Genomic DNA, 14,499 nt, shown 5'->3' on the forward strand with positions numbered 1-14,499 from the left:
AAATACCCTCTCAAGGCTAACAGCATAGGTAGGGGAAAAACTCTATACGTATTACGTTATAGGCAACGCGGCTTACGAGTTCGTCAGTCCGTAAAAAGGTAATACTAAAGCCATAGCGAAAAAATAATCAATTAATACAAAATGTTTAACCACATTAAGACAGGCAAGGCAGTAGAGACGGCAGAACATCTGTATCAGCTCAGAAAATTCTCATTGCTGTAGATCTGTTGGGCCATTTTACGAACTACATAAAAAGTTTTTATTGTACTTACAAAACGACATAATATAACACATTCAAAATACATCACTACCTATACGACAGCACGTAAATCTAAATGCCTTAATTAAAATCACAAAAGCAGACGTTCACATAAATAGTACACAAATGAACAAGAATCAAACATGAACATTGTGAACAGTAAGTCGAAAAGCCATTTAGTTTAATTGTATTAACTTTCTCAATCGGGAGAGGTCATAAACGGAACATCTTTACGGTAAGGTTGGGATTATGGTGACAAGAATGACGTTTTATTGCACCGCCATTCAGTGTCCTTATTGCGAGTTTTTTAACGGTCTCGATAGCGTAAAAGTTAACTCGAAGGTAAGCAAACGTTCCAACTCCATAGAAATTTGAGATAGCAGAAAGAGATAACAGATTTGGACAGGGCCCTACGTTTGCCGCTCACTAAGCACACAAACTAATTGATAAACTAAATCTGGTACTACAGAATTTATATATACAGGAAAGATTCTTTATCTCTTATTCTATTTTACTAGTGGTAGGACGTCTTGTGAGTCCGCACGGGTCCGTACCACCACCCTGCATGTTTCTGCCGTGAAGCAGTAACGCATGTTGGTTTAAAGAGTGGGGTAGCTGTTGTACTGTAAAAACTGAGACCTAAGACCTCATATCTCAATGTAGGTGGCGGCATTTACGTTGTAGATGTCTATGGATTCCGATAACCACTTAACACCAGATGGACCGTAAGCTCGTCCACCCACATAAGTAATAAAATAAAATAAAAAGGTGCACGTGCAACTTGGTGCACGTGAATGAAGTTCTTAAGAACTTCTTTTTCGATATGTAGTATTGTAGTTTTCTTCATTTTTCATCCTTAAATCAGATTACTCTTGTAGAGAAGGATTATAGGGAATAATGTGTGTAAGAGATGCGACATCTTTAACATTTATATTATATATATATTTTAAATTATAGATAGAAAAATAAATATATATGTATTTTTTTTTAAATGCTTCATTAAAGTATTGGACGCTACTCGTTGCTAACGCTTGTGCTGGTCTCTAACAGATATACTATGCGCATGCGTTCGAGTGCCACGCATTCACTCTCGCTCTGTCTCTTTCTAGTATGGTAGCGTTAAACGTTTAACGCAACCTTATTTGAAGTCGCATTAGAAGTTTCACTTCAATCAATAAATAAAAACTAAGCAAACAGAACGCTTCGCTTACGCTCGGTGTAAACTTTGTTACACGCTAGCGCTCGTCTAATAAGCAAGTACCCGATACGTATTACCTTATTCGGTGTTCGTCTGCGGTTACGAGCACGTTGCATTTCCCGCTGGTTATTACGAAGGACAGGTTCTTGCTCGCCTCGTGGTACACTTACGAGCTTAAACTTGGAGCATATTGGTTATTTTGTAGGGTCTAGGTACCAGTTTTACAGAATTTCCTAAAACTTACGAAATTAATTGATTGAATGACTTGGCGGTGCAGTATTTGGTGTCCCTAACAGCTGGAACAAGGGTCATGGATTTCATTCCCGCATCAGGCAAGCGATCGTATTAAGAACAAGTTTGTTTGCTCTTTGTCTGGTTATAACTATATATCCTGGTTGTTATAGTACAGGGAATCATAGTTTCGGATTAGGCGACCGCGAGTGACTTGCTCGCGGTTTTTATTATTAATATCCTACAACAACATACTATATCCTAAAACGTACAATATTTCGTAAAACGGGATTAAAATTACAATTAAATTGCCACTACTCGCAGTATCTAGGAAACAAATCACCAGAGGTTAGGGCTCCAGAGTGAGAAGCCTCCTCGCGATACGCGCCTTATCTGGACGAACTGCTTTTTTGCACACTAGCTGGATAATGACAGTTTCTTAAAGTGTTCGTCAAAACATTTTGCTATCAAACCATGCACCAACACAACCATCAGAACAATTACATTTGCATCAACATGCCACATGGCCGTAGTCTCATCTACCAGGTCTAAATATTTTTGTATTATTGTTATTAAATTAATTTACATATCTATACTAATCTAATATATAAAATTCTCGTGTCACAATGTTCGTTCCCATACTCCTCCGAAACGGCTCGACCGATTTTTATGAAATTTTATATGCATGTACATTTGGTCTGAGAATCGGCTACTATTTATTTTTCATACCCCTAAGTGATAAGGGTTTTCCACCACATTTATTTTAATTTTTTTTGGACATTTTTTTTTTTACTTTGAGGCATTATGTGGTTAAATGAGGTTTTGATAATTTTATATTCCTCATCGTTCACAGCGCTACATGCCTCTTTCACTAATGTACCACAACCTTACAATAAGTTAGTTTTTCGTTTTCTACACTAGAAATTCCCTAGAAATCTTATATATGGCAAAATAACGTTTGCCGGGTCAGCTAGTAATATTATAAAGCTAAAGAGTTTGTTTGTTTGAACGCGCTAATCTCAGGAACTACTGGTCCGATTTGAAAAATTCTTTCAGTGTTAGATAGGCCATTTATTGAAGAAAGCTATAGGCTATATAACATCACGGTAAGACAAATACAAGTGGAGCAGCAATAAAGAATGTTTCAAAATAGGGGTTTAAATAGCTCCTTAACATTCTATAATTCAAAGATATTTTCACTTTCTACGTAAGTGAAGTGGGAGGTAAAATTTAATGTTATGCCAAAGTTTTTTTTAAAGCCAAACTAACTATTCCACGCGGACGGAGTCGCGGGCAAAAGCTAGTTTTAAATGAAGCAACAAGGTTTTCTATTATCATAGTCATTATTTATTATCGTTGTAAGATGCCCATCTGATTGTGGGTTACGGCTGCTCATGGACATTAGTAATACCAGGGAGACAGTCACAGCCTTTACCTACTGCTATCGCCTGCGACATGTGCAGTAACGCCCACACGTGTCTAATAACATGGACACACATTCGACACACAATACCCCGGAAAATTAGATAAAAATGGTGACCGCATTATTGTCTAAGAAATAGGTTTACTCTTTTTTTCATGTAAACAAGTACTCTATAGTACTTAAGCCCGTCATGACCTATGCAAGTGTAGTGTTCGCTCACGCGGCCCGCACTAGCTTAAAATCATTCCAAGTTATTCAATCCCGTTTTTGCAGGATAGCCGTCGGAGCTCCGTGGTTCGTCAGGAACGTCGACCTCCATGACGACCTGGACTAAGAGTCCATCAGTAAGTATCTGCAGTCGGCGTCGATGCGCCACTTCGGTAAAGCGGCACGACACGAGAACCCTCTCATTGTGGCCGCCGGTAACTACATTTCCGATCCTGCGGACAGAATGGAAAGCAGTCGACGTGGCCCCAAACACGTCATTTCGGTTTTTTTTTTATTGCCCTTATAGGCAGACGAGCATACGGCCCACCTGGTTGTCAGTGGTTACCGTCACCCATGGACTTCAGCAATGCCAGGGGTAGAGCCAAGCCGCTGCCTACCAAATTATTTCGGATCCTCCCCACCCACTAACTTAGGTACCTCAAGCACCGATCACCGTTCTCGTCGAACCCGAGTAAATTAACCCTCAGACACAGCCCACTGAGTTTCTCGCCGGATCTTCTCAGTGGGTCGCGTTTCCGATCCGGTGGTAGATTCTGCGAAGCACGGCTCTTGCTAGGGTTCGTGTTAGCAACGTCATCAGGTTTGAGCCCCGTGAGCTCACCTACTACTTAAGACGACGCTGATATAGCCTCTCAAGGCTATCAGCTTAGGTAGGAAAAAAAAGTACTTAAGTAATTTATTGAAGATATTATTCTTCTTACTTATTTTGTGATCCTAAATCTGTAATACTCTTATCAATTTCATAGGGCAAATGCCTTTATTGCTAAAACTTGAAACAAATGAGATACGAATTAATTTAACAGTCAATGAAATTTATTACTGGCTTTAGGCTCGATGTTTTGCTGCTATACGGCTCCGACTGTGAGCCAAACCCAAGCGATTTAATATCGACCTTTCCATTTCTGTCCGCAAATAAATAATGTATTCCGGTTTCAAGAGTGGGACTGTCGTATTTTAAGATAAAATAAGATATACAAAATTTTGAGACCGGAGGATTCTTTTATTACCTGGTGGCGCCCGAGCCCTCGGTCCACCTGGTCTCAAATGGTTACGTGACCTATAAATATGATAAAGAGAATGCCGTTGTCCACCTTGAGACAAAAGGTCTAGTCTCAATAAGATCATAATCTTCATAGTTATGTCTTACACCTTATTAGGATCTTAATTAGAAGATAAGGCTCCCCTCTTTTTGGAAGGATTGAGGTAGAGGTTATAGCATTAAATAATGCCTTCATCGCTTTTTCGCCTGAGCCTCAATGCGAACTTGAGTAAATCAAAGTCGCTGCTCTACATAAACCTATCTCATAGCTTGAATGAAGCCAGAACCATCGAGGATCTAATCTGGTTTTACTGGACCAGTAGGTAAGCTCTCGGATGAGCTGTGAGGCTCAGCCTGAGAGACTTTCCTAACATCTGCGTTGGAAAGAGCAGTGCTTCGATGATTTTATTTATTTATTTGTTGTTGCCCTTGTAGGCAGACAAGCATACGGACCACCTGATGGTGAGTGGTTACCGTCGCTCATGGACTTCAGCAATGCCAGGGGCAGAGCCAAGCCGCTGCCTACCATACGAATTTACCACAGGATTGAAATCCCGACCCACTGCGAAGGTGAGACCCGGCTAGAAACTCAGTGGGTTATATCCGTGCGTTGACTGTGCGTTCGGCAAGTTTCTGTCGCATAGTAATCGTGCAAAGCATAATTAGTATTGTAACCGTCATTAAATATTCATTGTGTTAAATGGAAATAATGTTGCAATGCGATATTTTGATATAACGATTTAACAACTACAACAGTGATAAGCTTGTCTATCCATAAGATAGTGAGGGAATAACGAAAGCGTGCAGCACAATAATCAACAATGTATCTTCACTAATCACTTTCGTCTGGCGGCGTTAGACACGCGTGTAATTGTACTGTTATTGTACAAGTGAAGGTGAAATTATTTGCAAGCCCTGATGCATGACTGGATCGAAAGATTATTATTACAACGCGTTAATAGGAAATGTGGGTTGTGTTTTGTCAATGGAAAAGTATTACCCTGGTTCTTCCCTAAAGAATTGTACAGGAGCTAGGGAGTTTTATACCGTACGATTTACATTTAGATACGATTGCTCTCTCCCCTTTTTTTCTGACATGATATGCACTGTATATACTTACGCAAAAAAAACACTTGATACACAATATTCCCGTGTACAGTTTCGTTCACTGGTCTGTCATTAATTGCTTAAATTTAGTTGATTAATGCTCGGAATATACGTTCGTGTAATAGAACTAAAACGATATACTTAGTCTGGCCATAAATACTGTTACAATTAAAAATAAACAAAATATTACATTTGAATTTGGAATCTGTCATTTTTATATGATTGCTCATTGAGTTTTCTCATTTTGGCGCCAATACATTGTACAATATTTTGCGATATTAAAATGGATAACATGGATGGTTTGGTGGGGTATTAGCTACGAAGGAGTGACTGGGCCATACTTTTGTGAAAAAGGTATCAAGACATCGGCACAAGTGTATCAAGATACCATTCTTGAGAAGGTAGTGAAGCCCCTTAACAACACCATGTTCAATAATCAAGAATGGTCCTTCCAGCAAGACTCGGCGCCAGGTCATAAAGCTCGGTCTACGCAGTCTTGGTTGGAAACGAACGTTTCGGACTTCATCAGAGCTGAAGACTGGCCGTCGTCTAGTACCGATCTTAATCCGCTGGATTATGATTTATGGTCAGTTTTAGAGAGTACGGCTTGCTCTAAACGCCATGATAATTTGGAGTCCCTAAAACAATCCGTACGATTGGCAGTGAAAAATTTTCCCATGGAAAGAGTGCGTGCTTCTATTGATAACTGGCCTCAACGTTTAAAGGACTGTATTGCAGCCAATGGAGACCACTTCGAATAAGCTTTTTATACTTTAAATTGTTTTATATTTATGTATTAAACTAACACACTGTAAAAGTAATAAATGTTATATGCAATAGATTATTTTTTCCTTTGTCTCAGTATTTATGGCAAGACTAGGTACGTAGTAGCAGAAATCTAGTTGTAAATGAGTCAAATACAAGCATAGAAAACTAAAGAAAATTACTTTTTTTTGAACCTTAATACAGTCAAATTGTCTAGGTTAGTCTAGACGCTTCGTATATTAATATAGTACACGTATGTAGCAAACAAATTACGTTTTAGAATAATAGAGATAGAGCGTATACATATAAAATAACACCACAGTAAAAAAAAACACAACAAAGAAATAAGGTACCCGTTTTTTACCTATATATATACGTTCAAACAGATGAACCTAAACAAATTCGTATTGATGTATACCTAGGTATTAATTACAAAATATTTTTGTCGTAATCGAATTGAAATAGTTGCTATTTTTGATTAGTCGTATTAGTCACTAGCTTTTGCCCGCGACTTCGTCCGCGTGGAATAGTTACTTTGGCAAAACGCTTAATTTTACCCGCCTCTTCATTTACGTAGAAAGTGAAAATATTTTTGAATAATAGAATGTTAAGGAGCTGTTTAAGGTACCAAAATCACGCTTTTTAACCGACTTCAAAAGAGGAAGTTACCAATTCGACCATAATTTTTTATCTATGTATGATCACTTAAGTATGTTCCGCAGCGCACGCAGTGGAAGCTCTCAAAAGGGAAAAAACCCCGATTTTGAAACATTCTTGATTGGTGCTCCGCATGGAGCGGTCTTAGCGTGATGTTATAAAGCCTATTATAGCCTTCCTCGATAAATGGGCTATCTAAGACTGAAATAATTTTTCAAATCGAACCAGTAGTTCCTGAGATTAGCACGTTCAAACAAACAAACTCTTCAGCTTTATATTAGTATAGATAGATTATTTTTTTGTAGCACTTAACTCTCAAGATTAACCGCTTCATGAATATTCATAAACAACGCGATGTATTTTGAGGCATTATTAAATTATCATTACTACTTTCCCCATCACTTTATACAGTACGGTATATTTGCGTTCCAACTACCAACATTTCTTGGTATTGTAAGTAGATTTATTGGACAAGGCCAAATGAATTTTACATTTGAAATCGCAAAAATACATTCGACATCAGGTTTTCAAGTGAAATTACAATGCAAAGGCCTCGATACCTCGTCTGGTACGTTTTCTGCGTATTGATAATATTACGAACAGTTGCAGGAATATTTTAGTATTTTTTTTGTTAAAACTGACATTAAATAGATACTTGATTGCTTGAAAACCCTTTATACGGCATTAGGAGACATCGAGATTTTCTCTGAAATAAAAACAGTGGCATTAATAATACGTCGTCGTGGCCTACAGGATAAGACGTCGGGTGCATTCGTGTTGAGCGATGCAACGGTGTTCGAATCCAGCAGGCGGGTATGAATTTTTCTAATGAAATACGTACTTAACATATAAATGTTCGCAATCAACTTCCACAGTGAAGGAAAACATCGTGTAATAGAATCAAACCCGCAAAATTATAATTTGCGTAATTACTAGCGGTAGGACCTCTTGGGAGACCGCACGAGTTGGTACCACCACCCCGCCTATTTCTGCCGTGAAACAGTAATGCGTTTCGGCTTGAAGGGTGGGGCAGCCGTTATAAATATACTTGAGACCTTAGAGCTTATACATCAAGGTGGGTGGCGTATTTACGTTGTAGATGTCTATGGGCTCCAGTAACCGCGTAACAACAGGTGGGCTGTGAGCTCGTCCACCCATCTAAGCAATAAATAAATAAAATAAAACGGTTTTCTCATCGAGCTTCAGTAACGACTTAGCATCCGATCGACCATAAGTTTGTCTGCCTATCTTGACAAATAATAATTAATTATAGAGATAAAATAGTTTGGTTCCTTTAAATTCATAAGCACTACCTAGATAAATTGTAATCAAAATTGTATTAACATGATAATTAGTATTTTCGCACAGACCTATGCCGTACTGCATCATTAAAAGTGAAGAATCCACCTGGACCCTATTTCCGCTGGGTTTTTTTAAGACCAGCCATCAATAAAAAACAACTTCCGTAACTGCGGTGAACCATTGTAGGATAACTGAATTAAAAAGATAATACAGTATTCCTGAATTATTTGCTTACTCCTTATTGCTTGATATGGATTGGGATTTATGAGTATCCTTTGCAAATTAAGGATGCTACTCTATACAATGAGATCGTATTGGAACGAATTCCTAAGTACCGCTTGAACAACAAAGTTATTGCTACTCGGATAGATCATTATCTAGAACCTCAAAAAATATATTTGCTTTTGACAAAGATTAGTTTTTAGTTATATTAGAAGATTAGTTTAGTTATCTAGTAATTTTTTTTTAAATTAAAATATTGGCATTTGTTGTTTATAGAAATATTATCTCAAAATATTCCATATATTTGTTATTCTTTAATATATGTACACAATAAATTACTACCGGTGGTAGAGCTTGATGTACAAAGTGGGTACTACTGTCCCACCATTTTTGGCATTGAAACAATTACGTGTTCCAGTTCGAAGAGTAGGTTGCCTGATGTACTGGATCATTTGAAGCTTCAGTATCAGTAGGTACTGATATTAATTCGAATATTGGATGTTTCTGTTTGTTACTTTTTTTATAGCTTAGATGAATGGACGAGCTCACGCCCCACCTGGTGTTAGAGAGAGAGAGAGTACACTTTATTGCACACCAAAAGTTTACATTCATAAAACAATCAAAAAGCAGATACATTTGTACAATAGGCGGTCTTATCGATAAAAGCGATCTCTTCCAGACAACCGTTTAATTTATAGAGATTCTGGAAAATATGGCAGGTGTTAAACAGGTTGTTAAGTCCCGGAGCCCATAGACATTGACAATGTAAATGCCGTCACCCACCTCGAGATATGAGTTTTTATAACGGCTGCCCCACCCTTCAAACAAAAACGCGTTACTGCTTCACGGCAGAAATAGGTAGGGTAACCTACCCGGGTGAACTCACACTCCTACCACCAGTAAAAAAAAACCCAACTAAGCTAAGCTAGTTAAGCAACTTAACCGTTATAGTTTCTAAAATGCAAACAGGATACCAGGACTTTAAGATTACTTTGTCCATACCAAAGTAACGTGAAAAGAATCCTCATTTCGTTTCACGTATTTTTTATACGCAAACTGAATAATAATGACTGAACTAGATTGAAAAGGATCTTTAGGTGTAGTTTAGAATCGTTTTCGGAATAGCGACGAGCTCATCCGAAAGGGAATGATTAATTGTTTAAGTTCAGCTGTTGGAATCTGTTCTAATTTTAATACTAGTGAAACCGCGTCACTGTCCACACTGACTATCGTTGAATATCTTTTTTTTTATTGCTTAGATGGGTAAACGGGCTCACAGCCCACCTGGTGTTAAGTGGCTACTGGAGCCCATAGACATCTACGACGTAAATGCGCCACCCAGCTTGAGATATAAGTTCTAAGGTCTCAGTATAGTTACAACGGCTACCCCGCCCTTCAAACCGAAACGCATTACTGGGTTACGGCAGAAATAGGCGGGGTGATGGTACCTACCCGTACGGACTCACAAGAGGTCCTAGCACCAGTAATTACGCAAATTATAATTTTGCGAGTTTGATTTTTATTACACGATGTTATTCTTTTGGAAGTCAATCGTGAACACTTGTCAAGTACGTATTTCATTAGAAAAATTGGTACCCGCCTGCGGGATTCGAACACCGTTGCATATCGATACGAATGCACCGGACTTCTTATCCTTTAGGCCACGACGACTTCTAATCGATCGAGCCAAGAAAAATGTTTAGTACATTAGGACGGAGGCATCGCTCTTTAAGAAGGCTGATATCTGAAATACACGCATGACGTTCGTTGATGGTAATATAACAGAAACCTTCTTTGAAGACCTTCAAAAACCTTCCTTCCCAGAAACAACTGTACCGATTTAAGTCACGATCGCTCAGTCATCATCATCAGCCCAGAGATTTAATAAAGTATAATAAGATCTTTAGATTTTGATTTGATTTGATTTTGTTAAAGAACAATAGAAGAGTGAACGCTCTCACGGCCCACCGTTGCCTCAACACATGAGGCCTGTCACAATGAAGTGAAGTGTAATGGCGATCTCATTCATGAAACTGTAATACATGAAATAAGCGGAGACCCCTGACGGATTGCAGTAAAGTAGTTTATACCTGTAATAATCATTTTTATTTTTTTTACTTAAGCGACTTTTACACAAAATTGCTCCTTCATGGTGTAAACCGTTCGTGTCCAGATATTACGTATATTTTCTGGCACAAAAACTAGTGCCCGCCTGCCACATTTGAACCACGGCATTTAGCCACGACGTCCTTAATACATACAAAGAAACATTGGTTTTCATTTTCATACACATCATATATGTGTATATGCTTGAGACAGTTATTTCTACGTTTAGTTGTAATTGAATTTATTTCTTAAATATTCGATGTTTTTGTTAATTCAATGATCAATTACAACCAATCTCTATTAAAGATAATACTGAAAACTTAGCAGTATTTAACAACTAACCATGTTTTATTAGAAAAGCTTCTTTTTAATATTGGTGTGTGAAATAATCACACAGACCTATACATAAGTATTGCCGCTTCGGTGCCACCATCTTATCTATTCTGACCACAAAAAAATCATCAAAAACATTCAATAGCCGTACTACATAAACCTCCTGTCTAAAAATGAACTGCGGCATTCACTTTGTGATATCTACGGGCCCCAATAACAGTGGTTGATCTTTACGATCTACAGCAACAAAACACAAAACTTAAATTACCTAAATAACAAACTTTCTTATCCCAAACAAAAGGTAGTCAGAGAAACCGCAAGATAAAAGATGCGAAGTCACGTTGCTACCACGGAACATATTGCAAGTCATTAAGAGCGCTCATACACTGTCGAATTGTAAAAATAATAAAAAAAAACAAACAAACAAAACGCGCATGCGAATTCAAATAACCCGCTTTCGCTGTTACATTTTTTTACAGTAAGCGACCTACGTCTTCAGGGCATGCTGTCGACGTCGCCCTAAACAGGTCATTACGGATCCTCCCGATCCATTGACGGTGGTTTTAGGTACCACAAGCACCGGTCAACATCCTCGTTGAACCCGTCGCTTGCGACGAAGGGCTCGACGAGTGAATTAACCCATAGACACACCCCACTGAGTTTCTCGTCGGATCTTCTTAGTGGGTCGCGTTTCCGATGCGGTGGTAGATTCTGCGAAGTACTGCTCTTGCTAGTGCCAGTCATAGCAACACTCCCGGTTTGAGCCCCGTGAGCTCACCTACACGTCAAGGAGAAGCTGCAATAGCCTCTCAAGCCTATCAGAATAGGTAGAAAAAAAGAAAAGGGACATGCTGTGACTCCGCGCGAGTTAATTAGATTGACCTACCTATTTCTAACGCGATCGTATGTTTCGGTTTTGATAACGGGAACAAAATTCGACAGTTAATGCCAAAGTAAATATCAGCATTCACGTTGAGCTGTTCATGAGTAGTGGTGACCGCTTATTCCCCCATGAGCCTTGGATTCAAAGGCCCTAGTAATAAGGCGTTCTGAATGGACGGTTCGACAAACGTAATCTCGGGAAAAATCGCAAGGTTGTTCGAAGAAATATGAATGAAACTCTCTTTTAATGGTGATTAATGATCTCAAAATCTTGTGTGTATTATTTAATCAGTAAATTTGTTGAAAAGTCCAGGTACACATTCGTTCAAAACTTGAAGAAAACAATTACAATATATTACAATAATGGCTTACTTTGTCGCAACAATAAAATATAATTTTGAATCAAACTAAATTATCATTCGGTTTTCGCAGGCCGTAGACTTAATTAAAAGTATTACGGTGTTAATCTCGCGTCTATCATTTCCCGACGTTTCGGACACTTTCCAGTTTTCGTGGTCACGGATAACTAAAGTGTGATTCCTCGACATTTGAATATTGTACTGATTGCCGTCTAATTTTCTGCAAATAGTAATTATTCACATTTACGTTTCTTTGCACATATAAAGAATAAGCAGTATTCAACTTTGGTTTCATCTTTAAAATATAAGGATGTTATCCCATAAAAAGCCACTGGCTTCTTGTTATCTACTCTCTTCCCTATTAAGTTTTTTTTTTCAATTAATTTCTGGTAGGTAATGAGTATTTTTTGGATTTTGTTACAAGAAGTCTTCTGTTCAGAATAGTTAAAATTGTATACGAATTGCTTTCATGGAAACATTCTGAACTGCATAATTTCAAACAGGAAACGTCCTAAAAGTACTAGGATGGACTGTAAAAAAATAAGAAATTTGTGTGAAATAGGGTAAACGAGAGAAGGACGTGAGTGTATAGTTGACGTGTGATAGTTCTGAATGAAAAAAGAGGATGTAGGTACTGCGCCGACCCCACATCCTAGGATATAAGCCAGAAGAGGAACAGTTTCAAAAATCGTTAAATGTACGTAATACATCAAAATGTATAGTGATATTTTGACAATAACACAAACAAATCGTAGGTTATTTCCAATTAATGGTTTTTTTTCAATTTATCTAACAAATATTTATTGACGAAACTAAATACCTAAGCTACGTGACCTATGTTGGAAAACACATTATCTATGTATATATATATATAAAAATGAATTGCTGTTCGTTAGTCTCGCTAAAACTCGAGAACGGCTGGACCGATTTGGCTAATTTTGGTCTTGAATTATTTGTGGAGGTCCAGAGAAGGTTTAAAAGGTAGATAAATGAATGAAAATATTCGAAATGAAATAAAAATAACAATTTTGTTTTTCCTTTGATGTGTGTCGAACGGATTCCTTTTGTTTGTTTTTAAGTTTATTTTACACAAAAGTTTAGGTCTTTTATTTATCGATTGAGGCACTACGAAGTCTGCCGGGTCAGCTAGTTTTATATAAAATTCTTAATATTGTTTTATTATTGTGTTACTTTCTGCTTTAAAGATATTTTCTACAACCCTTCAAATAGATGACTTATTATTTCGTAACAGCAACACAGTGATCATAATTCCTGATCATCTATACTAATCTATACTAATATTATAAAGAGGAAAGATTTGTTTGTTTGTTTGTTTCGAATAGGCTCCTAAACTACTGGACCGATTTGAAAAATTCTTTTGCCATTAGAAGCCGACATTGTCCCTGATGAACATAAGCTACTTTTTTTAATTTTTTTTTTTTGTTTCATGTGTGTTTTAATGTTTCCGAAGCGAAGCGAGGGCGGGTCGCTAGTATTCTATATAGTGGAGATAAAATTCTATTACTTACCACCAAAAAATCCTCTTGCGTCATTTTTAAAGGTGTCATTCGCTTTATTTTTAATTGAAGTATTCTTCCGCTTATCTATATCACCGTTTTTCTTAAATCTTATTTTCGCGCCCTTTTTAACATTACAATCACAATAAACCAACATTAATATCACTAAGCATATTATCACAATTTTCACATGAATTATATTCGCCCACATTTTGTGATGTTCCTTAAATTATATATAAATAAAATTAAATTACATATCTTTGGTTATCATTTAAAAAAGTCTAGATTATTTATTTGCTAAACAACTTAAGCTGATTTGTTTACGTAAATTGTAAATTTTCATTTCCCGCTTTTTTTTATCAACTGCCATTTTAGTCGAGACGGCGCATGCGCGGTGTCGGCCACAAGACTGACTATCACGTTTCATTTCACGCGCGCTTTCGCATCGCACGCCGAACCTTTCAAAGTTGCAAAACAAGAAAAATGATTAAAGCATTTCCAACATATTTTTTTTTGTGTCCGTAGCGTCAATTTACTTTTTTGTCGTTTAGCGAGCACTTTCGGTTGCTTTCTCTAATCGTGCGATAAATGGACAGGCTCGAGTGCAGGATGTGAGCGCTTTTACTGTTTGTAGAACAGACCAATTAAATCGGAGCAATTTAAACCTAATCAGAGTTTCCGCGTACTAAGCTCATTAATCTTTATTATGTCTCCATTATATTTATTTTCAATTTACACGCTCGTTTAGCAACTGGTTCTTCTCTTCTAAATCAAACATCAGCATATCGATTATCTAATAGCAAACATTGTTTCAAGTCCAGATTGGTATTAGGAGGTATTGTATTGAACTCGCACTGCCCGGTGCTTGCTT

At 37.5% G+C, this 14,499-nt stretch overlaps 1 protein-coding gene across 4 annotated transcripts in view; it reads right to left on the reverse strand.

Moving 5' to 3' along the window:
- The window catches only part of LOC114247102 (uncharacterized), a 35,829-nt gene extending 21,790 nt beyond the window's left edge, over positions 1-14,039 (reverse strand). For 3 of the 4 annotated variants that reach the window (XM_028179951.2, XM_089740127.1, XM_089740126.1), the window contains exon 1: positions 13,641-13,990. In XM_028179951.2, the coding sequence (XP_028035752.2) occupies positions 13,641-13,839 (199 nt within the window). In that variant the 5' untranslated portion in view covers positions 13,840-13,990. Of the gene's footprint in view, positions 1-13,640 lie in introns of all 4 variants that reach the window. The other variant, XM_028179950.2, reaches the window with a different exon arrangement.
- Between the last annotated feature and the right edge of the window lie 460 nt (positions 14,040-14,499).

This window comes from Bombyx mandarina, chromosome 03 (assembly GCF_030267445.1).
Source record: "Bombyx mandarina strain Sakado chromosome 03, ASM3026744v2".
Classification (NCBI taxonomy): Eukaryota; Metazoa; Arthropoda; class Insecta; order Lepidoptera; family Bombycidae; genus Bombyx; species Bombyx mandarina.